The 25,975-nt window shown below is 37.3% G+C and overlaps 1 protein-coding gene and 1 non-coding gene across 3 annotated transcripts; both read left to right on the top strand.

The window, feature by feature from the left end:
* Positions 1 to 265: 265 nt before the first annotated feature.
* Positions 266 to 12,249, top strand: sh2d4a (SH2 domain containing 4A). Of its 2 annotated transcripts, none has more exons than XM_022681269.2 (9): positions 266 to 444; positions 777 to 1,082; positions 2,660 to 2,819; positions 4,617 to 4,743; positions 6,320 to 6,467; positions 7,020 to 7,218; positions 8,993 to 9,120; positions 9,406 to 9,623; positions 11,200 to 12,249. In XM_022681269.2, exons 2-9 carry the CDS (start codon positions 908 to 910, stop codon positions 11,290 to 11,292), a joined length of 1,248 nt encoding a protein of 415 aa, XP_022536990.2. In that variant the 5' UTR covers positions 266 to 444; positions 777 to 907; the 3' UTR covers positions 11,293 to 12,249. The 2 variants fall into 2 exon arrangements, with proteins under 2 accessions (XP_022536990.2, XP_022536989.2); XM_022681268.2 differs by lacking the exon at positions 266 to 444 and adding an exon at positions 451 to 550.
* A 4,907-nt stretch (positions 12,250 to 17,156) lies between these two features.
* On the top strand, positions 17,157 to 22,266 carry LOC111195067 (uncharacterized). Its single transcript, XR_007427538.1, has 6 exons — positions 17,157 to 17,421; positions 18,506 to 18,600; positions 19,553 to 19,773; positions 20,589 to 20,722; positions 20,850 to 21,063; positions 22,068 to 22,266. It is a non-coding gene; the product is annotated as an uncharacterized LOC111195067 (transcript).
* Positions 22,267 to 25,975: the final 3,709 nt, after the last annotated feature.

Genomic DNA, 25,975 nt, shown 5'->3' with positions numbered 1-25,975 from the left:
CATGTCTTTCTCTTTATGAAGTAGAATGATGTCCTGTATGGGGATTTTTTTTTTCAGTATAGAAAATAAAACACTTATAAGTTAAAATAAGATTTATCTCATTCATTTTGAACTTGCCAGGGAGCCATCTAGTGTCTGACAAACCCAGAACATTTTACAAGTGGCAATTATCTTATCCAGAGAGTCTAGGCCCCTCCTTCTTACTCAGTGCTGCCACGATTCCATTATCTGTGGCATGATAGGTGAACACAAGAGACAGAGAAATATAGAGCACATAGACAGACAGAGGCAGAGACAATAGATTAGCATCTGCTTCTCAAACCTCATTCAGTCTTATTTCTTGGTTCATTTCTTGTTAAGCAAGATTAATCCCTAGGAAATAGGTGTGCCTATTAGATAGGTACAGGAGTGCATAATTAGCTTTGACGTGCTTTACTGGCAAAGGTACATTTCCATGCAGACACTTGTGAGCATTTTGTGTACGTTTCTGCCCTGCATTCCTTTATCCAGACCTCTCTTTCAGCCTCTGGAATGAGGAAGTAGCCTGGAGGTAAGGCTTGACTGGAGCATGAGATTGTGAAACAGTGCATGGTTCAGCATAGAGCTGCACATTCCCAGTAAAACAGGGCTGAGAGCTGAGTCACTGGCTACAACACAATGCTGACTGAAAAACTCAGCTGTGGAGATTTATAGGGATTATTCACACCATTACTGACAGCTTATGTATTTTTGTTTGTTCAGGTTGTTCTACAATACCAAAGTTATTTTGTTTTCAGGCAGTATTGGATTGTAATGGACGGAGTAATGGAAAAGACTCATTGAGGAGGAGTTGAGCTGCTTCTTCTGTGGTTCCAAACTGGGCCCTTTCACAATTCTCGACTGAGGACTGAGTTACAGGACTGCAAACATGTTGCAGCAGATTCTGAACGACATGTACATTGAGCCAGATCTGCTGGCAGAGCTGAGCGAGGAGCAGAAGCAGGTTCTGTTCTTTAAGATGAGGGAAGAGCAGGTCCGGAGGTGGAAAGAGAGAGAAGCAAAACTGGAGAAGCAGGAGGCTGGAAAAGGGAAAACAAAAAAAGGTAACCTTCTGTGTATTACGTCTTGGTTTTAACTTGCCAGACAGCAAAAAATAACCCGTTTATGATCAATTATGATTGTTAAATTATGACACAATGTAAAGGAAAACTGTAAGATTCACATAGGTTTAAAAATAAATTAAAAAAAGCTAAAAAAAAAAAGAGATACAAGGTTTATTGTGAAAGTGACAATAAGTAGGCTGCTCAGGATTTTAGCTTCAGATGAACAAGTCTCTCTTTAAACATTCTATAACACTGTAGCTCTATTCTACCAATTTAAAAAACACCTGTAAAACTCAGCATGACACCATCTACAGTGTTGAGTAGGACTGAATGGATTGAGGGTGAATGGAAAACTCCCATTAGTGAGTCACAACAAACAACAAACAAAGTCTAAATAGCTGCTATTGTGCTCTTGTATTTGCTTTATTTCTGCACGAAGGACACATGAACATAGCTACTGGAAATGTCAATAAGTGATTTCATTTTAGGCATTTGTCAGTGTCTGCATGTGTGTGAATACCCGTGTGTTTGTTTGGAAACTCTGGCGTCACCAGGGGCGGAGTAGCAGCAGTAGTCCAGGTGAGCAACTTTCTGTTTGTCTAAAACAGAAGAAATGCTAAATATCTCTCTTAGAAGGCAGTGTATTGATAAAGGTCTCCTTATCCAAATCACCTAAATGACATTGCCAGGTATTGACCGCTCACAGCTGCATATGAGCATTAATATAGCTGTTTTGTTATTAGATGTTTGCATCGTGACCTAATTTAATAGAAAGTAAAACAGATAACTGCAATTCCTGCATCTGAATCCTAATCAGAAGTCATTTTTTATAATCACTGTAGACCAGATATTATTAATACAAGTATTTAAGTACTTACATACAGTATGTTGTTCAATAAGTTATTCAATATTCAATAATGTCTCTATCCCTATCAGCAATATTTGCCTATCAGCAATATTTGCTCCCAAAAAACTATAAACTCTCTACCTCAGTAACTGCTGTGATTATGTATGTCCTATATGTTACAGTATGTTACATATCTCTGCACCTTATCCTCACTATACACATTGTTATACCGTATCGGTACTGCACTGTCCTGTCTTTTAAATTGCCTTGTCTTTTGTATGTATTGTATTTTTTGTAGTATTAGTCTTATGTTGCACTATCATCACACCTTGCACTTTATGTTGTCTATTGTGTTGTTGTTTATGTTGCACCATGGTTCCGGAGGAACGTAATTTTACTACACTCAGATGAAATGACAGTAAAAAACCTCTTGACTTGACTAAGGTCTTTAAACTGTCTAAAGGAAACATGAACACAGCTTTTAACATGGCTATATTTAAAATTGTATTAATTCCTAAATGCAGTATTTTGCATTTTTTTAAGCTGAAAACACTCACATCTTTGTTTATATCTTGGTTGCTTCATATCAAATTCAATGAGCTGGTGCACAAAGTTAAAAAAAATGTGTCACTGTCCAGCTGTGTATGTTATACAAATAGTTAATATGTATATGTCTAAGTGTTTTAAATGTTATTGCATTATAAATGCCTGTGTGTGTGTGACCCCTTAGTATCAAAGAAGACAGTGTCATGGATGAAGAGTTCAGACAACGATGTTTGGGTTTGGGTTATGGGAGAACACCCTGATGATAAGACCTACGACCAGATCTGTGATGAGATCATGGCGGAGAGAGCAGCTCTGCAGGCGCAGAAAGAAGCAGACGAACTCAGGTGAGTGTGTGTGCTTCCATTCACATCAAGAGTTCAGTAAACCGAAAAATAAAATAAAAATTTAATTACTCCAAAGCTGTGCTTTATCCAACAGTAGCTATTTACTTTCCTGGATTTTCATTCTATACAATGTATCGTTGTGTCTAAATATATTAAGATAACCATTATTCACCAAGACTTGTAAATCCGTTATTCATTGACATATTAATCTAGTAATTGTGTCTTTGTGGGAGTTCATTCTTCTTACGTTTAGGTACATGGTTATGTAAGCCACTCCTTAAAAAAAACAATGATACCAATGCATTGTACACTTACAAATGTAACAAAGGAACCTTGCGTTATCTTATCAGTAGATTTTCTGTTATTCTTCAGACACCTTTAACCAGTACACCCAGCAAGAGCAGTAGTATATGTACTGTGGCGGTACCATTGTTTCAACTCTCATAGGGAACAAGCTCCTCTAAAGGTCTCAGTTAATCACTAATTGTCCTTTGTGGTTTTCCTTATGCTCTTTGGTTAAATATTTTCTAACCTAATCTCAGGCTGTTGACACAGGGCACTCCCTGCAAGTTCATACGTAAGATCTATACTAGCTGCAGTTCTTTTTCACTGTAATTTGCACTTAAAATGCTTGTAAATAAACACTGTTAAAAAGGACATTTAGTTAATGATTAATGAATTAATGATTTTTTAGGTATGTTAACTTGGTTTATTTAGATGTTCTCCTAAGTCACATTTCTTTATTAGTCAGTTAGTAATATATATTAAATAGTTGCTCAGTTGCAAAAGTTGCAACGTTTGTTGTTTCATGCAGTTTCCTCTAGGTTATTTCAAGCTAAAAGGTACGAGCTAAAAGGTAACATTAACTGAAGTAATTTGATCTCAGTATTTGTTTAGCAAAAGTCTCTGTGTAAATTTTAGGTTTTCAGTGATTTACTTTCTGTGGTTTTGAAATGGCTTTAATTTAGTAATGACAAAAGTTTGTAATTGCATTTGCAGAGGACACTCTGAGATGTTTAGTATGTATTCCTTACCCTTAATCTGTTTACTGTTTATTCCCATCTGCATATTAAATCTCCATCTATCTATTGGAACAAAGCCTTTTTAGGGGTCAAAATGTTAATGGGATTTGAACATGTGGTCTACTGTTCCTTGTCAAGACAGTTGCACCACTCTAGAGCTGTAACTAAATGTGACAAAGTAAAACAGATGTAGGTTTAATCAGATTCAATCTGATCTGGGTCTCCCTACAGTCTAAGTTCTCCTCGTAAAATGTGAGATCATCATCATCATCATCATCCCATTTCAAATCCCAGAAAGGGCTCAGAGCTCAAGAATCCTCCTAGTCTGAGGATGTCATGTTATGGAGGGTCCTAATCTGCAGGTGGGAGGCAAAAACAGTAAACAATTTGAGAGGAAACTAAACTAAATCATGAAGAAATATGTAAGCAATTTCAGCTGCAGCTTGTTGGCTAATGTTTCAGAAACTCAGTTATCGGTATTGGTTGCCAGAACACATAAAATATTAGTTAAAAACACTCTGAACTTAAGTTTTGTACTGACAACAAAAGGGAGGCAGCCTTAAAGAGGTAGTGAAATGCCTTCATGAAATGTGGTCAATGTGAACATGAGGGGTGAGGTCTAAGTTCCTTTGCTGTCTTGTAATGGGATTGACATTTACTAACCATATGATTACTGACATTCCAGCTGTGACATTTCCAAGTCACACCTAAATATAGAAAGTCTACACAATCTCTACACAGACTCTCTTAACCTGGTGTATTTGACTGTGTGCAGAGCTAAAAAAGAGGCTGAACTGGAGAAGCGGTTCTCTGGTTTGTATCTGGAGCAAGAGGAGGCAGCCAGAAAAGAGGAGGCCCGGAAGGCAGCTGCCCTGGAGCAGAGCAGACAGGAGGAGCTCAAGGTATTCTGAACTAAATTACCTCATTTCAGTATTCCAGTACATTCCTTCTTCTTCACACCTTTAGGTGCTTTCCCCTGTTTACCTGCTCCACCGGTCACTCTGGAGTTAGCAGTTCAAGCTTGACTGGTTGTGGGAAAGGAAACAGCAATAAAACTACTGAAATATGAAATAGATTTTTAGTATCTTAAAAACATGGCAAAAAAATAATATTTATTTTGTTTACAACCAAGTCACTTTACAAATGGAGCCCTTATTATATTTATTGTACTTTATATATTCAAAACCTGCTTTATCTAAGGAAACCTATGTTTTTCCTAACAAATAAAACATTATATTGTTCTAGTTAAATGTGTTTTACTGCATTACCAATTAGGGCTGCAACGATTAGTCGCTATAATCGACAATGTTGATTATTTAAATTTGTCGACTATAAATTTCATTGTCGACTAATCATTAATTTGTAACAGTACCACATTACACATAGTGCTGGGGACAGAAGCGCAGTGGGAGATGGGTAAACAGCTCACTCACACAGTTTACACTCAACTTAGTTTGTGTTTCCAAAACACAACAAACACAACAGATTACATTTTAAATCATTAAATATCAGTACTTTCCATGTTTAAACAACATTCCGATATTTAAATGCAATTTAAATCTCATGTTCTGTTGTTTCTATCATTTTTAGAGATGGCAGAAATAATCGTTGACTAATTGACTAATCGAAAAAATAATCGTCAGCTTAGTCGACTACCAAAATAATCATTAGTTGCAGCCCTATTACCAATCACACAGGCTTGCCACAAGTCATGGGACAGTTTTATGTAAAAAAAGGTGGGGGCAGTTTGAAAACACACACACCTGTATAAATTATGCAGTTAATGAGTTTATTCAGTGTGTTTGTGGCAATTTGCTGTAAATTACAGGAGTTTAAACAAGGCCTGATAATGGGTGCCAAAATGTTTATATATAGGTTTACCATTCCTCAATTCACAGTGTCACATGTGTACTGGAAGGCATTGAAGGCATTGCCACCCACTGTGGATCTAAAAAGCAGAGGTAGATTTACTCAGAACTGTGTGTTTATGTAGTGTAATTTCACAGCTCTAGAGTGGCCCTACAGTCTAACTGTGCTGTGACCAGCAACGTCTGTCTAGAGTTACCCATGTAGACATTGCAGCTCTGCCAGAAATCACGTCCACATTCAGTGCAGGAGGCACCGTACACATATCCAAAACATCAGTGCAGCATTCTTTAGCTTCCATCAGACATGGCCATCAGAAAAGTTATGGGACACAATAAACACAATAAACACATTTATTGGGCAGATAAGTGTGTTAATAACTGAATGGGATTTTTGCCTGTGTCTTGAAAATCTTGTAAAAACGATTGTGCAACAATCTGTAACGCATGTAACAAATGAATAGGTCAATTGGGACGACTTCACAAGGAATTCCAGAACGACCCAGACTGTAGGCAGGCAATGAGTAAGAAGAAGATCCTGTGACATCTAGACTCACTTCATCTCACATTTCCAAATGATGCTGAATGATAACCAAAGCCTTAATTTTTCCAGAAGCGAGAGGCGGAGGAGAGGAGGAAAGCTGAAGAGGAGCTAAAGAGGCTGGAGGAGGAGAGAGCCCAGCAGATCTATCTGGACCTGAAGCAGGTTAATCACCAGAAGAAAGGGCAAGACAAGGAGGAGAAAGCCTGGCAGGACTCATGTAAGAGAGTAGTCATCCTTATTGTGCTCTTTACCTGTTATGTAAAGAACCCTTTTTGTAAAGGGTTTGTTTTAGTGTAAATAACTTTTTTTTTAAGTTTGATGAACATATACTTTTGGTAACCCTAAAAATATGTTTCTGAGAATGTGGTTTATTTTATTATGGAATGAATCTTTACAGATTAAGAACATGTGGGCCCCATCCAGTGCCCTTAACCTGAACTGTTGCAAAATATTCCCAACCTAAGGAAATATAACAGTGTCTAAACAGTGTATACAGATATTTGTATATTTTTGTTTTACATTTTGCTAACTAAAACACTGTTTGATTCAGGTTATGTATTTGTATCAGGTTCCCAATCATAAAATATATGTATCAACATAATTTTAATGATTTTGAAGCAGTAAATTAATTTTCAAACTCCTACCACTATACTAAAACAGAAAAGAGGTTGTAGTTGGCAGTGGGTTTTTTTAACAGGTATGATTAAGCTGGTTTTAAATGTAAATATAAATTAGTATTAAACGATTTGTGTATGTGTTTGTGCTACAGTGCGTAAATCCAAAGCGGCTGATCAGCGCAGACGATCTCTGGCTAAACAGACTATAGACGACCACCGCAGGCGTTCGGTGAAAGCCCTGGAAAGAGGGAAAGTGGCAGCTATGATGAAAAATTTTGGAGCAAAGAAATCTGCCCCACCTCCTCAGCCCAAACCCAGAAACCTCACTCTGGCCAGCGAACCCATTCAACAGTGAGTTTAACTTATTACTATAGTTACAGTCATGGTCAAAATTGATGGCACACCTGAAATTTCTCACAGAAAATGATTGCATTTATACTTGTTTTGTTATACACGTTTATTTACTTTGTGTGTATTGGAACAAACCAAAAGCCAAAACTGATATAATTTCACACAAAATGAACAAAAAAAAACAAAATAGGCAAAACAAATTATTGGCACACTTAACTTTTATATATTTATATATATATACTATCAAGGATTATAAAGATTTTGGTTTACTCACATACTTTTGTATGTCTCGGTGTCAGCAGTACCTGCGCTGCATCCTGAGTTTTAACTTTTCATCAATTTTTTTCTTCCATCCACATCCAGGGAAGGTTGCTACAGTGACATGGATTGAAAACTTCTTGATAATGTTGTGCATAATGGACAAAGGAACGTCAAGATCTCTGGAGATGGACTTGTAATCTTGAGATTCTTTATATTTTTTTAGCTCTCCTCTTTTAATAAAACTTCAATAATGTCTTGAAAAAAAAACAAAAAAATTAAATACTAAATTTCATGTTTTCCAACACTTTCAACCATGACTGATCAAAGAATTCAGCTTGCATATTTGAGTTATTTTAAAGAAGCATCTAATCTGTTCTAATGACTGCCTTATCTGTATACAGCTTATTACCATAAACAAAGATTCCCCCGGGAAATGGTGTCAAAACTAGTTATATGTAATGCGAAATAGCATTTGAACTGTTTAAATGGTTGAAACAGAGACCACTTCAGTTTCTGAATCAGTTTCTCTGATTTTGCTGTTTATAGGTATACATTTAAGTAAAATGAACATTGTTGTTTTATTCTATGAGCTACAGACATTTCTGTCAAATTCCAAATAAAAATATTGTCATTTTAGAAATCAATATTTGGTGGAATAACCCTGGTTTTTAATCACAGTTTTCATGCATCTTGGCATGTTCTCATCCACCAGTCTTACACACTGCTTTTGGATAACTTTATGCCACTCCTGGTGCAGAAATTTAAGCAGTTCAGTTTGGTTTGATGGCTTGTGATCATCCATCTTCCTCTTGATTATATTCCATTCGTTTTCAATTTGGTAAAATCAAAGAAACTAATCATTTTTAAATGGTGTCTCATTTTTTATCTCTAGCACTAAACCAGCACACCTTCCTTCTGTAAATGAGATCTGTCTGCCTTATCTGTAGCAAGTGGCTTAATACTGTGAACAAAGGTTCCCAAGTACTAAGCAAAACACCAGGACTGCTATTATTAGTACTGTATGTTTTCGGTAAACACTCTTTTGTTGAGCCATGATACAAAATTTAAATCTGAAGCAAAACATTTAAAAGGTCTCTCATACATGCTTCAGGAATATTACTGTCCGTGGTAATCACTACTGATACAGCAAAGTGGGGATTAGATTGAGAATGTTTTACTGTTTAATAGACAATTTCATTTTCTGGTGATCTTCTCAGTTCTACTAAGGAGATCTGTACAACAATAGTATCAACTCAATCAGCGCTGCCAGTAATACAATGACCTAATGATTGAATGGAGGTCTGACAACAGTTTGAAACCAGTTTTAACCCAAGAGACATGCCATTTCTCTAGGCTGTGTCAAATATGCTTATCAGTTTAACCCTCTGTTGTTTCCTGGGCTTGTTAATAGAGCTGATGTCATGTAGGATTTTCTGGTATGAGAGAGGCAGTCAGACAGCTTGTCTTTCTTAAAGCTTTTCTGAATTAGTTTTTTTTCCGTTACGATCGACAGGAAGCCAGGTATGCACCGGTCGCTGTCGACGTCCAGCAGGGAGGAAATTATTCGCTGGTTTAAAGAGGAGCAGACACTCAGAGTTTGTTTACAGCAAGACGAGAGTCGAGTTGCCCCCTGGTTTCATGGTGAGTTCAAAGTGTGGGCCATCTGTGTGCTTTAATCCAAGATTCCTGTCTTGGTAAAATTCAGATATTATTTTTGTATTAAGGAAAAACATCTCTCTCTCTGTCTAAGTGTTCTGCTTCTAATGACTGGGTTTGTTATTATTATTATTATTATTATTATTTGTTCAAAGGATTAATGCTATTTCATTATATTTGTTTGCAATATTACTTACATAATAAATAATTATCTTACAATTATCAATAAATTAAAAGTTTTTGATTTGAGCTCTTTCTCTTTGTACACAGGTATTATTACTCGTGAGGAGGCGGAGGATTTGCTGAAGTCAGGCACCGCTGGAAGCTTCCTGGTCCGTGTTAGCGAGAGGATATATGGATATGTTCTTTCTTACAGAAGCCAAGACGAATTCAAGCATTTCCTCATTGATGTCACAGACGGCTGCTTCATGCTGCTGGGAGACCAGATCAAGTTCACTTCTCTGGGAGAACTAGTGGACTACCATCAGGTAATAGATCATTCAGAGCTGCTGTGGTTCACTTTAACTGTATGATATGGATAAAGGAGCATCAGGCTAGGTTGAAATGTTTTAGATTTACCATGAAAGCAAATTACCAAACACAACTCTAAGTTTGTTCCACACTGAGACTCCACTTATAAATGTTTAGAGGAGAATGATAGAGCGACTGGACGGACAGAAAGTAATTATTGTTTCTGAGAGATTGAACTCTTAGATACCTAGCTAGTTAGCCTGTTAACATAAGCTAGCAAGCTAACAGCAAAAAAAACTAACTGCTAGAAGGCTAACCGCTAACAAGCTAGCCGCTAGAAGGCTAACCGCTAACAAGCTAGCCGCTAGAAGGCTAACCGCTAACAAGCTAGCCGCTAGAAGGCTAACCGCTAACAATCTAATCAGAAGAAGGCTAACTGCTAACGAGCTAGCCGTTAGAAGGCTAACCGCTAACATGCTAGCCGCTAGAAGGCTAACTGCTAACAAGCTAATCAGAAGCTTAACCGCTAACAAGCTAGCCCCTAGAAGGCTAACCACTAACAAGCTAGCCGCTAGAAGGCTAACCGCTAACAAGCTAATCAGAAGAAGGCTAACCGCTAACAAGCTAGCCGCTAGAAGGCTAACCGCTAGCAAGCTAATCAGAAGAAGGTTAACCGCTTACAAGCTAATCAGAAGAAGGTTAACCGCTAGCAAGCTAATCAGAAGAAGGTTACCGCTAGCAAGCTAATCAGAAGAAGGTTAACCGCTAACAAGCTAATCAGAGGAAGGTTAACTGCTAACAAGCTGATCAGAAGAAGGTTAACCGCTAACAAGCTGATCAGAAGAAGGTTAACCGCTAGCAAGCTAATCAGAAGAAGGTTAACCGCTAACAAGCTAATCAGAGGAAGGTTAACCGCTACAAGCTAATCAGAGGAAGGTTAACCGCTACAAGCTAATCAGAGGAAGGTTAACCGCTAACAAGCTAATCAGAGGAAGGTTAACCGCTAACAAGCTAATCAGAGGAAGGATAACCGCTAACAAGCTGATCAGAAGAAGGTTAACCGCTAACAAGCTAATCAGAGGAAGGTTAACCGCTACAAGCTAATCAGAGGAAGGTTAACCGCTAACAAGCTAATCAGAGGAAGGTTAACCGCTAACAAGCTGATCAGAAGAAGGTTAACCGCTAACAAGCTAATCAGAAGAAGGTTAACCGCTAGCAAGCTAATCAGAAGAAGGTTAACCGCTAACAAGCTAATCAGAAGAAGGTAAACCGCTAGCTTGATACAGACAAATAATACACAAACTTGGCGTCAGATACGTCATCATATTTATGAAATAACGGAGATATTGTTAAAATGTTTTAAAACCGCAATATATACGATATTACCCTCATTTTCCCCAACCTAATGTGAGACAGTGTTATAGCAATGCAGACACATCTGTATTTCAAAGACCCCCAAAACTCCTTCCAGTACAACCCATTTAAGTTAGAGGTTTAAAATAGGATGTCATACAAGAGACATAGGTGTCCATATATACCTTACAATTTACACTTTACTTTGTAAAGCATTTATTCTCATAATTCTGCCACCAGGAGGAGCCTTTAACTCCATCTGGAGGGGAGCGGCTGGTGAATGCATGTGGACAGAAGCCTGGAACTGTGGACTATGCTGATCTGTTCACCTGAGTGAGGTCCAGCCTCCAAAACTCAGGGACTCTAAGACGTAACCTGCTCCTCAGGTTTTTTAATACAACAGGATTCCTTGCTTTTCCAAAAGCAGATCTTGAAGGACTGTAGACTGAACGTGTGTTTTTGGTCATGCCTTCTTTGCCAAGTATTAAATAATTATTATAACATTCTGATTTGGGCCGTTATCACACCTGCACTTTTAGTTAACTTTTAGTTAAGTTGCACTCTTGGTGCAATTCATTTGAGCAGATATGAATAGAGAAATCACACTCGAAGCAAAACACCTGCTGCGAGAACTTTCTTGCTTCCATCCCAGATAGGTCTATCCAAAAGACCAGAAAGTGGAGAGAATATTACGTTTATTAATGGACAAACTCTAACTCTAGGTTGTAAAAAAACCCCTAAATCAATCACAGTCTAAAAAAAATCTGCATGATGAAAATATTCCTTTCAATTGTACAGGAAGTCACCAAGTGCATTTTATGATAATAGGATGGATTTAAAGGTTTTAGTTTTGCAGTTTTTTTTTTTGCCACTGATGTATTTTACTGCGCATTTGCCTTGGTCAGGTGAGCTAGTAATGTGGTATTTCTTATAGATTTTTCTGTTAATTAATGTAGGAATTGAACTTACTGTGTTCAGTACAATTTGAACAACACAAAAACAGACATGTCCCCTGTCATTTTCTGAGTTTGGATCATGTTTTATCTTGATGGCTGAGGTATCAAACCTTCTCCCATTGGAGAAACTCACTTTTGAAATCCACAATAGACACAAAGAATTCTGTAAAATTCTGTACGATCAAGTTAAGAGCACCCTAGATAAGAGCACCTAAATGCTTTACAGAGTATTTTGGTTTGTTTACCACTTTAAAGTTACTACATGATTTCTTATGTGTTCCTTCATAGTCTGGATAATGTAGAGGGAAAAAAATAAAAGAAAACTTTGTCCAAACTTTTGACTGGTACTCTACATATCAACTATAGAAAAACACCAGCACAGCTGTTTTTTCTTAATCTTTGAAGTGTCTATTTTAAGGTTCTGACAGGTAACAGGATGAAATATTGTCCCATGATATTTATTTTTAACCCTTTAATGCATCTATGCTAATTCCGAACCGGAAAAAAATTAGGAAGAAAATGCCATATCTCCTTGAGTTAACAACCTATACAGACAAATGAGCACACTTTTCCACACCATTCTGGGCCAAGAAATTTAATAGAATGGTTATTTTTAAGTTTTTTACATATTAATATAAAAAATACAAAATATACAATACAATACAATATATACAATACAATATATACAAAAATATAAAAAAATAGCAAAAAATGTTAATTTGCCTGTATGTTTTCCTATTATACTAAATTCCTGCACTCTAAATAAAAACATCCTGATATTTTTCTTAATCATTAAAGTGTCTACTTTGGGATTCTGACAGGTAACAGGACAAAAAATGTCCTGTGGGGCTTATTTTTAACTTTTTACTGCATCTATCCCAATGCCGAACCTTAAAAATAATTAAGAAATTGGCATAGCTCCTTCATTTAAAAACCTATACAGACAAATGAGCACACTTTTCCACATAATTCTGGGCCAATAAATTCAATGGAATGGTTATAAGTTGTGCTTTTAAGTTTTTGACACATTTTGACTTAATTCTGGGACAAAGAGATTAAAAAAAATAACAGAAAATGTTAAGATCGCATGTATGTTTTCACATTATACTAAAATCCTGTGCACTGGATAAAAACATCTTGGGATTTTTCTTAATCCTTGAAGTGTCTACTTTAAGATTCTGACAGGTAACAGCACAAAAAATGTCCTGTGGGGCTTATTTATAACCCTTTACTACACCTATCCCAAATCCGAACCTAAAAAAATATGAAGAAATTGGCATAGCTCCTTCAGTTAAAGCCCTATACAGACAAATGAGCACACTTTTCCATACACTTCTGGGCCAAGGAATTCCATAGAAAGGTTATTTTGAAGTTTTTCACACATTTTGACTCAATTCTGGAACAAAAAGATAAACAATTAGCAGAAAATGTTATGGTCGCCTGTATGTTTTCACATTATACATTATATTCACATTATGAAAAGTCTACTTTTAGATCCTGACAGGTACCAGGATGAAAAATGTAATTAGCTGCAGAACTAATTGATGATAAAATCCAACAATGTACTAAAAATAAAAGTATTAGCATAGTGTGGTACTAATAATTTTAATCCTCATTATCACCATTGAAGAGATCATCAAAATCTATCCTTTAAATCTCTGTCCCTTCCTCCTGATCACCTGTCCCCTCTCCAATCAATTCTGTCTCTTCTGCTCTTGCAAAAATGTCAACAAGAGAAGGAGGGAAGATGGGGCAAACTGACCAGACCGGCTCCAACACCCCCTCCTCCATTGTCTTTTCCCAACCCGTGCCCTGATCGTAAGGGTTTTGCCTTTCAGATTTTGGCTGATCTGTCCTTTTTTAGCAGGCTACCCTGTAGTTTACGCTGTCTACTTTAAAACTTGCATCCAGGGCTCTGTTAACACCCACCATCTTTTGCAGCATCTTGGTTCTCACAGCATCAATGGAGGTCAGTTGGCCAATGGACATACAGAACATTATCTCCTGTTGGAGCTCATTGCTGACCTGCCACAATGTACAAAGCTGCAGCTTCTTCAAGGGAGCAATTTTGCCCTTGAGAGCACTGGTGCAGCATAGTATCCCAGAAGAGTGCTTCAGTAATTAGATCCCAGAGACATTCACTAGCTTACTATGCAAGCCAGTTCTGTGGTCAAGAATCATGGTAAGGTTGACACTGCTGACATGGTAAAGGTGGTTCAGTAATATGTCGGTGTTCGGGGTCCTCATCACACTGGACTTGTACAGGACAACACGGGTGTCTGTCTCCTCCTGGTTTGACTGCAGGGCGTGGATCTCTGAAGCCTGAACCCTTAACAAAATGTACAATTTTTAACACATACCTGTATATTGAAGACGCTACAACTCTAGTGCTCCATTCAAATGTTTTTATAGCGCTGGATATGTGATAACTGATTTCCAATTTCCAGTCTTCATTATTCATCTTTTAATAATGCTTTTTCCGCCCAATTCCTTTGGAGGGGTGTGCAGACATATGTTCTCAGTCTTCAAACAACTGATTGGGCATAAAAAAGGCCATTGCAAATTTCATATTTCTTTATTTGTGGATTTCATGCATCTGTTTGCCAGTATTCATGCCCCCTGTCATTATCAGCCAGCATTGGCAGAGCAGCCAAAAAAATATTGAGAGCATGTGTGCTGTTTGTCAAAAAGGTTAATTTATATAAAATAAAAAAAACACTTGAGGCTTGTAGTGTAAAGACAGCCACTGACACTGGTGATTTTTTTATTTTTATTTTATATGACATTTTATTATTTTATTGTTTATTCTATTATAATTCTGGTCTAATTGATTCCTAAATGGTCAGTGAGTTTATTTAACTGCGACTGAGTGAATACAGCTGTTCAGCCCAAGGTGTTTCTTCAGTCCGGTGTTCTGTCGAATTTTCCTACCCATCGATACATGCTTCCCAAAGGTACTGCGCATGCGCCGACCTACACAATTTAATTATTTCTCGAGTTTTATGTATAATTACTCGGGTTTAGGGGGGTTTATATGCATTAAACGACCTGGACACACTGTCATTGCACAAAAGTGTAAATGGAAACTAAAAATTACACTTATTATCATAAATAAATACAAAAGCAGTTTGTAATGAGCTATATTTACTATAACTTTGCCATGGTACAATGAATTATGCAATCCAAATCTAATAACGTACATCTACTGGAATATCACTGGGTACATGCCCTAAAATAGTGCTTCTTTTGTATTTTTACAGTTAAATATACATTGGGGTAGCACGGTTCGACAAGGTAGCAGAATTCGACAGAACACCGGCCCTGTTTCTCCAGCCCCGCCCGCCCTCTCATCAACAGACTTTTGGACGAAACCAAAGTCACTGGAAAAGAGGGGGATATCTGAGATTTTGAGGCATGATATTTAATATAATTAAAATAATATATTTCACCGTTCCTATTAAATTATGATTATTCACATTTATAACACACGTTTTAATACAATATAATATATAATGAATATATTAAAACACAAATTAAAAACCTTTCAGGCAACAAAAAAACCCGAACCTAGTTTGAATGGTCGTGGCTTCACTGATTCAATCAGTAACAACAAGAAAGACGCCCTTTTTTCCGGGAGCTGCATGGAGTCTGCAGGAGTTTAAAGCCTCTCTGTGATTTATGGGGAACAGTTATTCATATTGGGTCAAATAATGTAGTGTTTCTTCACTCTGGTGCTGAAGGTCCGCTGCGCTGCTCATTACTGTGTTTCCGCTTTACTCTGTTTTCATTAAAAGCCCCTCAGTGTTAAAACAACGGCACTAAAACAGGCGGAGCGGTGGGCCTTCAGCACCAGTAGTGATTACCCTGCCGGGTTAGAGGAGAGTAGCGCGGAGGAGCTCTTTTAGTCCCGGTGAGTAACTTAGTTAGCTGACTGTTTCAGCTCTCGGTGAAGCGCGGTCTTATTATGATACTAAGCTACAGCATGGTGAGACTAAAGCGTGTTAATGGCGAATAACGCTGTAAGATAGCTAACGCTAGCGAGCTAGCCAGTGGAGGATGGCTGGCTAAGCTAACTAGCTTTTGGAAGAATAATAAGCTAATTATCTTAGCCAGCCATCACCCACTCGCTAGCTCGCTAGCGTTAGCTATCTTACAGCGTTATTCGCCATTAACACGCTTTAAATAGTCTTACCACGCTGTATAAGCGTCATAATAAGCTAATTAGCTTAGCCAGCCATCCTCCACTCGCTAGCGTTAGCTATCTTAAAACGAGCTGTTGTAATTAGCTACAGTTAGCTCGATTACCTGCAGCAGCACCTGCTCATGCTGTTTAAGAGCTGATTCACGAGCTCCTCTCCCAGCATAATATCAATCAGCAGCAGCTTTTAAACCACGCTGTAGTTCAGTAATAAGATCGCGTTTCACCGAGAGCTGAAACAGTCAGTTAGCTAACGCTAGTTAAAATACCCAACAGGACTGAAAGAGCTCCTCTCGGTACTCCGGTCTAATCCCGCAGGGTTTTTGTAGATATTTAACTTCAGAATCTTATTAATACTGAATTAAAGTATGGTAATCTGGCTAATGTTAAAAAGTCAACTGGCTTTTTATCAAAACACTTTTAGTTAATTTATACCTAAATTAATTTAAGCGGTGTGTTCCCACAAGACCAATTAAAAAAATAAATAAAAAAACGGGGGGAGGGGGGAATAGCGCATGCGCGAAAAATAGCGGCATCTGCGCATGCGCTGAAATTAGCGGCATCTGCGCATGCGCGGAAAATAGCGGCATCTGCGCATGCGCGGAAAATATTTTCGCGCATGCGCAGATGCCGCTAATTTTCGCGGCCGACTGCGCATGCGCGGAAAATAGCGGCATCTGCGCATGCGCGGAAAATATTTTCGCGCATGCGCAGATGCCGCTATTTTTCCGCGGCCGACTGCGCATGCGCGGAAAATAATGTTCGCGCATGCGCAGATGCCGCTAATTTTCGCGGCCGACTGCGCATGCGCGAAAATTAGCGGCATCTGCGCATGCGCGGAAAATATTCTCGCGCATGCGCAGATGCCGCTATTTTTCGCGGCCGACTGCGCATGCGCGAAAATTAGCGGCATCTGCGCATGCGCGGAAAATATTCTCGCGCATGCGCAGATGCCGCTATTTTCCGCGGCCGACTGCGCATGCGCGGAAAATAATGTTCGCGCATGCGCAGATGCCGCTATTTTCCGCGCATGCGCAGATGCCGCTAATTTTCGCGCATGCGCAGTCGGCAGCTAAATTTCGCGCATGCGCAGTCGGCCGCTAAATTTCGCGCATGCGCATACCACATTATATTATATTTAATTGGTCTTGTTGGAACACACCGCTAGGTATACATTAACTAAAAGTGTTGCTCGCTTCTGGCTCGGATGCGGCTGTGCACTTGGGCGCGTGCAATTCCACAGACTGCAACTGGATTTTATAAAGATAAGAGAAAAGAATGCTTTCGCCGTGGATTTGACATGAAAAGGTAAGCTGCTGTTATGTTCTGATCTGTGCAGGCAGCTTAACGTAACTCCGTTAGACAACTAACTTACAGAGCTAGCGTTTGTTGTGTCTTCGGCTTAGTTTTCTGCAGTCCATGATTATTAGCTAAGGTGTTTCGTTTATTTTGACCCAAAACACGAGGCTCGAGACGCACCATTCACTGCATTTTGCATACTATTAACTAACCGCGTGAATCCACTGTACGTGCAAGTTAGCGTTAACTTCATCACGAACGAGTAACGGATTAGTAAACACACTTGTCTTTTTTTGAATCCTCACAGTTTCTGTCAGAAAACACTGAAAGAAAACTTCTCCTCTGTCTCTGTTTATACAGCGATGGTTTGGGTTTAAAGCTGGGTTTGTTGTGCTGGATATTTGGTTAAGAGCAGGAGATTTTATAAGATGTGGCTGCATAATTGTGAACTGAGATCGCGGTCTGTAAAGTTACACCCGCAGCTAACCAGTGACTTTAAAAACCAAATAAACACAGCTGTTACTGGACTTGATGGGTTTAAAAAATCTAGTTAATTAGCAACAGCACTGCCAACACATTTCTGTGTGTGTTTCCGTCCCTTAATTAGTACTGCAGTGTACTGGGAGGATTGTGCTGGGTGCTTATTGTTTCTCAGGTGGTAAATCACGTTTGTTGTTGAAGTTGCTTTTTTTTTCCTTCCCACCATGTAAAATCCTGCCTTTGCAGTCCACTTTAAAATATTTCCAAACAGAGACGTGTAATATGCTCTTTCGATCTTACAGCTGCTGCTCACACTGCCTGAACGGTATGCCCACACATAGAAAAAAAATAATTATATATATATAAGTACTAGAATCATCATCGCTTTAGAGACTTAATGATTAGACTAGCACTAGTCTACTGTATATTTTTGCGCACCCTCTCTCTGCATGAAGGTATGGACAACGTAACATTGCACTTTTTGATACGTCAGGATCATTTCCTTTTGATTCCGACTCTATGAGAATTATGTGATCGGCCCTGATTTCTGATCACGTTATTTGAAGTGTGTTTAATGACTTGTCAGTTAATCCTGTTTTTCCACTCTCGTTAGGGAAGCCCGGGCAGAAGAACGAGGAGCTGTACTCTCTGGGTGAAGGAGGATTTGGCGCAGTGTTTGCAGGCTACTGACCTGAGGACCTACTGCCTGTAAGTAACACACACACACAGACACACACACACACATAAAACTGGTGTCACTAACTCATTTTAAAATTTTAATACTACCTTCAGACAGCCTGTAACTGTTTTAGTTGAGTTTTTCTTTTACCTTGTTGTTTATTTTAGTTATTTTGTTTTTTTATTTATCTAATTTTATGTTTCACCATTTAGCCCTTTTATTTTATTAATTTCATCCTTTTATTTGTTTTGTTACTGCTTTTTATTTTTGGACTTTTACGTTTTTATTTCATTTATTTTCTTCCTTTTCTTTTTTATATATACATATATATTCTTATTCTTATTATTATTTATTTTTAGTTCTATCATTTACATTTTTAATATAATTGTGGTTATTTTAGTCCTTTGTTTTTTAACTGTTTATATTTTATTATTCTAGGTATTTATCTCTGTTGTTCTACATTTAACCTGTTTGCATATCCTTTTATTTTGATTTATTTAATTTTTTCGTAATTAAATCTTACATTGTTCGCTTGTTTTTATAATTTAAACTTGAGTTTCAGTCCCTTTAATTTTATGTAAGCTCGGCTGCATTGAAAATGAGGGTTACCCTCAATGTATCTACCGAGTAAAAATAAAGGTTGATTGATAGATTCGTTGAAAATGCAAAATGTTGGCTAAACCAGCTGAACAACAGTAGAAAGGTCACATCCACACAGAGATACTGGAGAGCAGTGGTCAGTTTAAAAACACAATTTAAACAAATTTTACACATTAAACATTTACCACCCAAACATGTAAAACACAGCACTGATGTGAGCTTTCACACACACGCAATGATAATACAGTCTGTGAGTTAACAGATTCGATGTGAGCTGCAGTTCTTTAACACTCCGTCCACAAGGTGAGGGTCAGTCTCTGTCTGTGGTGCTCTCCAGAGGAGAACTTTGTGTAATAGTGTGTTCTCTTTTATATTCTAAAGGGACACCTGAAGAACCTCCCCCTGGAAGTGGCACTCATGCACATGGCTGGTGTTGACTCATTCATTGCTGGAGGGACCTCAAGCTTCTCCATACAGCTGCTGAACTGGTCTAAGCTTCAGGATGAGGTCGTGTTGGTGATGGAGCCTATGCTCCAATGCTCTCCTTGGACCCCTTCGATTACATCCTGGCCAGCGGATGCCTGCAGGAGGAAGAAGCCAAGGTGAGAGACAATAAACTAAGCATCTGCTGAAGCTAGTGTTCGTTTTAAGCTGTCCATAAACTACACGACTTTAAAAAGACTTTTAACAGACCAAAATCTGACACCCTCTCAAAGCTAAAGACTCATCACAGACTTTTACTCACAGGCTAAGATTTAGCAAAGACTGGGGGTCACTTATTGCAAGACTGCAACTAGATTCTTTCTGAGATTATTTCCCATCATGCTTCTGGTGGAGTTTACATATATACACTTTACATATTAACTTATAAACAAATAACGTGTATATCATTACTGTGATTTATTGTTGCTTCTTCCCTTAGCTCTCCAATTGGTTGTTGACGTTGTTTACGTCACTATTTGCGTGAGTTGAGTCTCAAGACTTGCGATAATAAAAAATAAACACAGTTGATTTTATCGGAGCGCCAGTTCCCAAACCCGACTGACTTTCAATCGTAACCACCTTACACTTAACGATTGAGATGACACGACCCCAACTCAACTGCAGCTCGACCCTAGCCAGACTCTCGTGATTTTATCCTGACTCTGGAAATTTGTCTGCAACTGTGAAATCGTTGGAAAATCGTTAGGTACCTGAACACTCTTCTCTCTTCACCCTTAATGTAGCAGCTACCCACTGGATAACTGTTTGCCTGTTCTATAGCGACTGTAATTTCCTTCTGTCTGTTTCTGTAGGTACTTATATATTTTTTTTTTTATTGAATGTGGCAGCGTGACGACAATCACAAGTATTTCAAATGTTGGGATAAATTTCAGCCAATTTAACTTTACTATAATGTGCTCTGTGTACTCTGCAGGTACTTCTAAGGCAGCTAGTCGAAGGCGTGATTGAGGTCCATGCCAGAGGGGTTCTGCACTGTGACCTCAAGCCATAGAACATCCTGGTTCAGATGTACAGTTTGGAACCACACCTTCATATTCTGTTCTTCTGGTATGGGTTTTCAGTGAACACTACAGGCAGAGAACTGTCTTCTTTGTAGAAGCTACCATTACTGAATAGAGATTCAGGTCAAAAACATTCCTTAACGGACAGTCACTGTCTCTAATTTACTTTTCAGGACCTTTCTCATGAGTGGTTTACCCATGAGGCCAAATCCTCCACAGTGTTGCAGATAGGAATCATCCTGCTGCGTGTGAGAGGTGACCCTTCAACACCAGCACGAAGATCACCTCAAAGAAGTCTCAGATCATCTCTCCACCATCTGCTCTACGACCACCCCTAGCTAAGTATACACCACGACACAGCCACCACATCAGGCACACCTTAGTCAGGTACCATATAAAACAATAATAATAAAAATAAAAAAAAAATCGATATTTTCAATGTCTAGTTTAGAGTAGAGCTTAGATTCCCAACCTTAGAACCCGACCTGACCCGAGGCCCCGGGCCGAGATTTCCCACCACATTCCTCGGGCTGGGTCGGGTGTTTTTTTTTTTGTGGGTTTTTTTTTTTTTTTTTTTGCTTGTTTCTGGTTGCACTTTAACCACAAAGGGAACATTTTAAGTGAAAACAAATTAAATAAGAACTAGTTTTTAACCATTTATTTATCATCTTTAGTTTGATTTTTAGTAGGGGAAAAAATCGATTTAAATCGAAAAACGGATTAAAAAAAAAAAATCTAAGATTTTTTTTTTGGGCCATATCGCCCAGCTCTATTCTCTAGTTTAGAGGGATTTTTTTATAAAACACACCTAAGGAAAATAGCAGGTATTAATAAAGCTATTGATTCCATAGTTTTTAAAAGGTAATGATTTTCTTTAACTATATAAATCTTTTAATCATTTTGTGATTGTATGCTTTTAATTGCTTCCTGTTTTGTATTTGTGTTCATGTACTTAAGGCTTTAATCCTTTTTTCTTGATATTGTTTATCTTTTGATGTTTATTAATTACTTAACTGTATTTATCTTTATGTAGTATACTGTTAGTGTTTTAATCCATACACTTTTTGTATATATTTCTTTTATTGCTTAGTTACTTGCTTTATTAATGGTTATTGTATTGGTGTTTTAGTCTTATTTTGGGCTTATATTCATTAAAAACATTTTAATGTTTGTCTTTTAGTGCTTTAATCAATTAATATTGTACTTACCTTTTACTATTTTACTATTAATCTTTCTGTACTTAATTATGATATTTATACATTGTTTTATTTTATTTTTTTTGCAGCATTGTATTACATTGTTTATTAATTTTATGTCTTTATACGGGATTTTATATTTGCATTGTATATATTTTTGTTTCATTTAATGTTTATGCTCTTTGTCTTTTTCAGATTTTTACATTTTTCAATTTGTGTATTGACCCAAGGAGGATGGGTTCCTCTCAAGGTTTCTATCTCTCTTTCTGAGAGAATTTTCTTTGCCGCTGTCTCCTTTGTGCTTACTCAAAAGAGGTTTGGACACTTTTTTTTTTTTTAACTGTTCTTAATTTTTTTAATGACTGTACATTTCTTTGTCAATAAATGTTTTTTTTTATTGCTATCACTTGAGTCTGTTTGTTTATTTGATCACACTATCGCTAAGTTTCTTGAAATGTGTTTATGGAAAAAATGTAATTTTAATATTTTATTAAATGTGGATTTGATGCCCACAGTCCTTTTTAACACTGCAACTAAACACTGAAAGAATCAATGAGAAATTATTGATTTATTATTAATGTAATGAACAGAGATGTTCTGAAGTTAAAAGCTGATTATCCCATGTGTCTCATATTCCCAAATTAACTGCTGTAGGTTCCACACACAAGGTCTCACTCCTGTAATTTAATAACGTTAATTAAGCCAAGTTTGCCTCCTTTCACAATTACTGAATAATTAAGCTTTTGAGTTGAGGAGAGAACTCAGTAAGAAGTTTCTTTTTTGAAGTGGTCTGTTTTTTAATGCAATAGAAGACCCTTATTTGGTTCCATTCGTTCATCTTTTAATCCAGTATTTGAGCTGGTGATTGTTTCACTCTAGTGGATTATCATGATATCGCATCCAAATACAACCTGTTTTCAATGATGGTTAAAAATTACTTACAGTATTATACTGACAAATCATTTAGAAAAGATAGTCATTCAGCCATCCAGCCAGCCATCCATCCATCCAAAAACCGAACCAGTGCAATGGGACTGAGACTGGTTAAGGCATATTTTAAATAATTAAATACCAACTACTTTAAACTTGATTGGGTGTCAAGGTGCCATTATGATTAATTTTTAATTTTTCATAACCCACACAAAACAGTTTAGAGTCCACAGTGCAAAACTTAGATTTTAAATTAAACAAGAAGTAACATAAGTGGTTCTAGAGCTTTGACAGAATTTGTGACCCATTTTCTCCAGAATTGTTTTGTCTATTTTATGCTGTTTTTGCACATGCCATCAAACCACAGTCTAGAATAAAAGCAGATTCAAAACCATTAGAGGTAGGCTGATCAAAACCAAAGCGCATTCAAACTATAAAATAGTTATTTTACATAAGTAATAGGCAAAAAAAAGGAAACCAGTTTAGAAAATACCCCTTGACATATACACATCAAACCTGAAGTGATTTTACTGTATTATTATAAAAGTAATTCAGGAGGTACATGATCGAGAAGGTCAGTTATACTGTATTATTATAAATAAAACGCACTATAAAATAGAAATGTTAAAAAGATTCACCCATCAAATACAATAAAGGTCACAAAAAGATTTTTTAAAAGTTCAGTATCAGCTAGCAGAACATCTTGCAATAAACTGTGTGCCTTTATCATCTGTAAAAACATGGAATGAGATTAGACAGAAGCAAAAAATGAATACAAAAATAAATTAATCGAGGTCTCTTGTTTTCTCCCATCCATACAAACTAAAATTGCTTTGATTAAAAAAAAATGTGTTGATTAAAATATTTAATATTACAGGCTGGATGAAACACAACTGTTTTGTTTAAAGCACTGCACATCTAACACTGAAACAACGTATAAGAACCTCAAGTACAATCTAGTAAGAGAAATATATGTCCTGTACAGGAACAGGAAGTGGTCATGTGCCTCAAAATTCATAGGAACTGAGACATACACTAACAAATATTTGCACAAATACAGACAGAGTGACTGGCAATACTGAACCTCTATACACAGTAAAGCGGCTGCAGGAGGGGGTATGAAGTCACGCAATGTAAAACAGTAGGCTATATTTAAAACAGATGTATGTCAGCTCAGTATGACTGGGCACCCACAGCTCTGTTTCACTCTGGAAGCAAGTTTAAGAGTTGTGTTACTGACCCTGAAACCTGGCCTTTCAAGCAAATATGTTTTCTGGAAAGAAAACAACACTGCAGAGGAATATGGGGGATGGGAGGAGTTTGGGTCAATGTTTTTCTGAAATTTTAAATAGGAGCACACTGCAGAGATACAGTATGACAAGATAGGCCAACTCCTTTTGGGTGGTACATGTACTGTAGCCAATCAGGAGTAAATATAATTTTTATTTATATCGCTATTTGAGAGCTGTTGTCCATAAACAGACCATAAACAATTTTATAAACCAATGAAAAGGTAGTTTGGCCCTACCCACTGCAAAAACACTGAAGAAACAGTAAAACTAGAGCCATTATAATCAAGCTTAAAAAACTTAAATATTTTAGTTAACTGAATTGATTTGCTATATAGATTTTGTATTATAATATTAGAGTCCTCTTTTATTTGCAATTAGACAGAAAACAGCATTTTTATTTTTCCATCGCTGGAGATAATTCAGGTCTGAAAGGTCTGAATTAATGGAACCATGTCCCCCTGCACTTCCTTGTAGAAGCATTGCTGACTCATGTAGCAGGACAGTCCACAGGTCCTCCTGAATGCATCCCTCAGCCATTCAAGCTCGACATCAGTCACTGAAAAAGAGATAAACACAGACAGTTGAGAATATTTTAAAGAAAAGCTGCAGCATGCACTGGAAACAGTCTATATACACAAATGATTCACACACAAAATTTAGTGTTCCAAACAACATTTTATCAATAAAAAATTAGGCTGCTTTTTTTAAATCAGGGCTCAAGTTAGGTACATGCTGCAATATGCAGACATTACAGCAACTGGCAACAGTGGTGTGAAACAGTAACCAGTTTTAAAGATTATCAATGCAGATACTGAAGGTTCAGGAAAGGGGAATCACACTGAGAGAAATTGTGCAATATGGTATCTAAATAATGTTGTTGGGTTGCAGCATTAACTGGTTTTACAGTATACCATGGTATGTAAATGGATGGTTATCATACTGTGTACATTTGCTTATTATCTATAAAAGGGGGACACACGCAAACATACGGGCATCTACTTTCCACCCTTTAGCACCACTAGCACCATACTCAAACATCTCCACCTATACTGGCTGCTGAAGGAGGCAATACATCAAACATGTTCATCCAATCTAAAAGAGCACAATCTCTCCATGTAGATAAAGTTTCATAGCTTTAATCCATAACCAAACAAATGCACGTTTTATTTTTAAATTGAAATCTGTGCCACCTACCAAGCACCATCACATGCGCAAGAACATTTTAATTATTTATACTTATGTTATTCTTGTTATTACCATGTTAATGATTTAGAGTAATTGTGTAGCATCACACAATAAGATAAGATGATAAGATAATCCTTTATTAGTCCCACAGAAAATACAAAATAATCAGTACAATCAGTACAATATATACAATATAAACAAAAAAAGTTTGAATTCTTAAGATTGTATTTATAAATAATTGCACATTGCCTCTTAGTGGCACAAGGTTATTGGAAAAATATTTCACTTTATGTTACACTGAAAAAAAAAACTATTTTCTGTAAGTGGACAGTGTTTAAGTGTGTGTTTATTAAGTCCGCTGTGTGCACACACTACCATAATCATAATAATATCTGTGAAAACATCATAAACTAAAGCTGCAGACCTGGCTATAAACATTACACACACACACACACACATACACACACACACACATCATTAACCACAAATAACATAAAAAACATTGCAACACTATACAAAACGGTTTATAGATCAAACCATTTTAGCTTTAGATTTTTGCATTCATGCCTCCTTTGCAGAGGATAATATTATTATTTTAGGATCTTGATTTAGGCCGTTTTCAAACCTGTACTTTTAGTTAAGTTGGAGTCTTGGTGCGATACATCTTAGCCGATATGAATACGGCAATCACACTCA

This window comes from Astyanax mexicanus, chromosome 20 (assembly GCF_023375975.1).
Source record: "Astyanax mexicanus isolate ESR-SI-001 chromosome 20, AstMex3_surface, whole genome shotgun sequence".
Classification (NCBI taxonomy): domain Eukaryota; kingdom Metazoa; phylum Chordata; class Actinopteri; order Characiformes; family Acestrorhamphidae; genus Astyanax; species Astyanax mexicanus.
Note: the sequence above shows the minus strand (reverse complement) of the source record. Positions and strands in the feature narration are given on the sequence as shown.

Excerpts from the sequence above, each read along its gene's own strand:
- sh2d4a (XM_022681269.2), top strand. The coding sequence starts at position 908 with ATGTTGCAGCAGATTCTGAACGACATGTACATTGAGCCAGATCTGCTG. Across the intron at positions 2,820-4,616 it reads AAAGAAGCAGACGAACTCAG|AGCTAAAAAAGAGGCTGAAC; the intron begins GTGAGTGTGTGT and ends GACTGTGTGCAG. Across the intron at positions 4,744-6,319 it reads GCAGACAGGAGGAGCTCAAG|AAGCGAGAGGCGGAGGAGAG; the intron begins GTATTCTGAACT and ends TAATTTTTCCAG.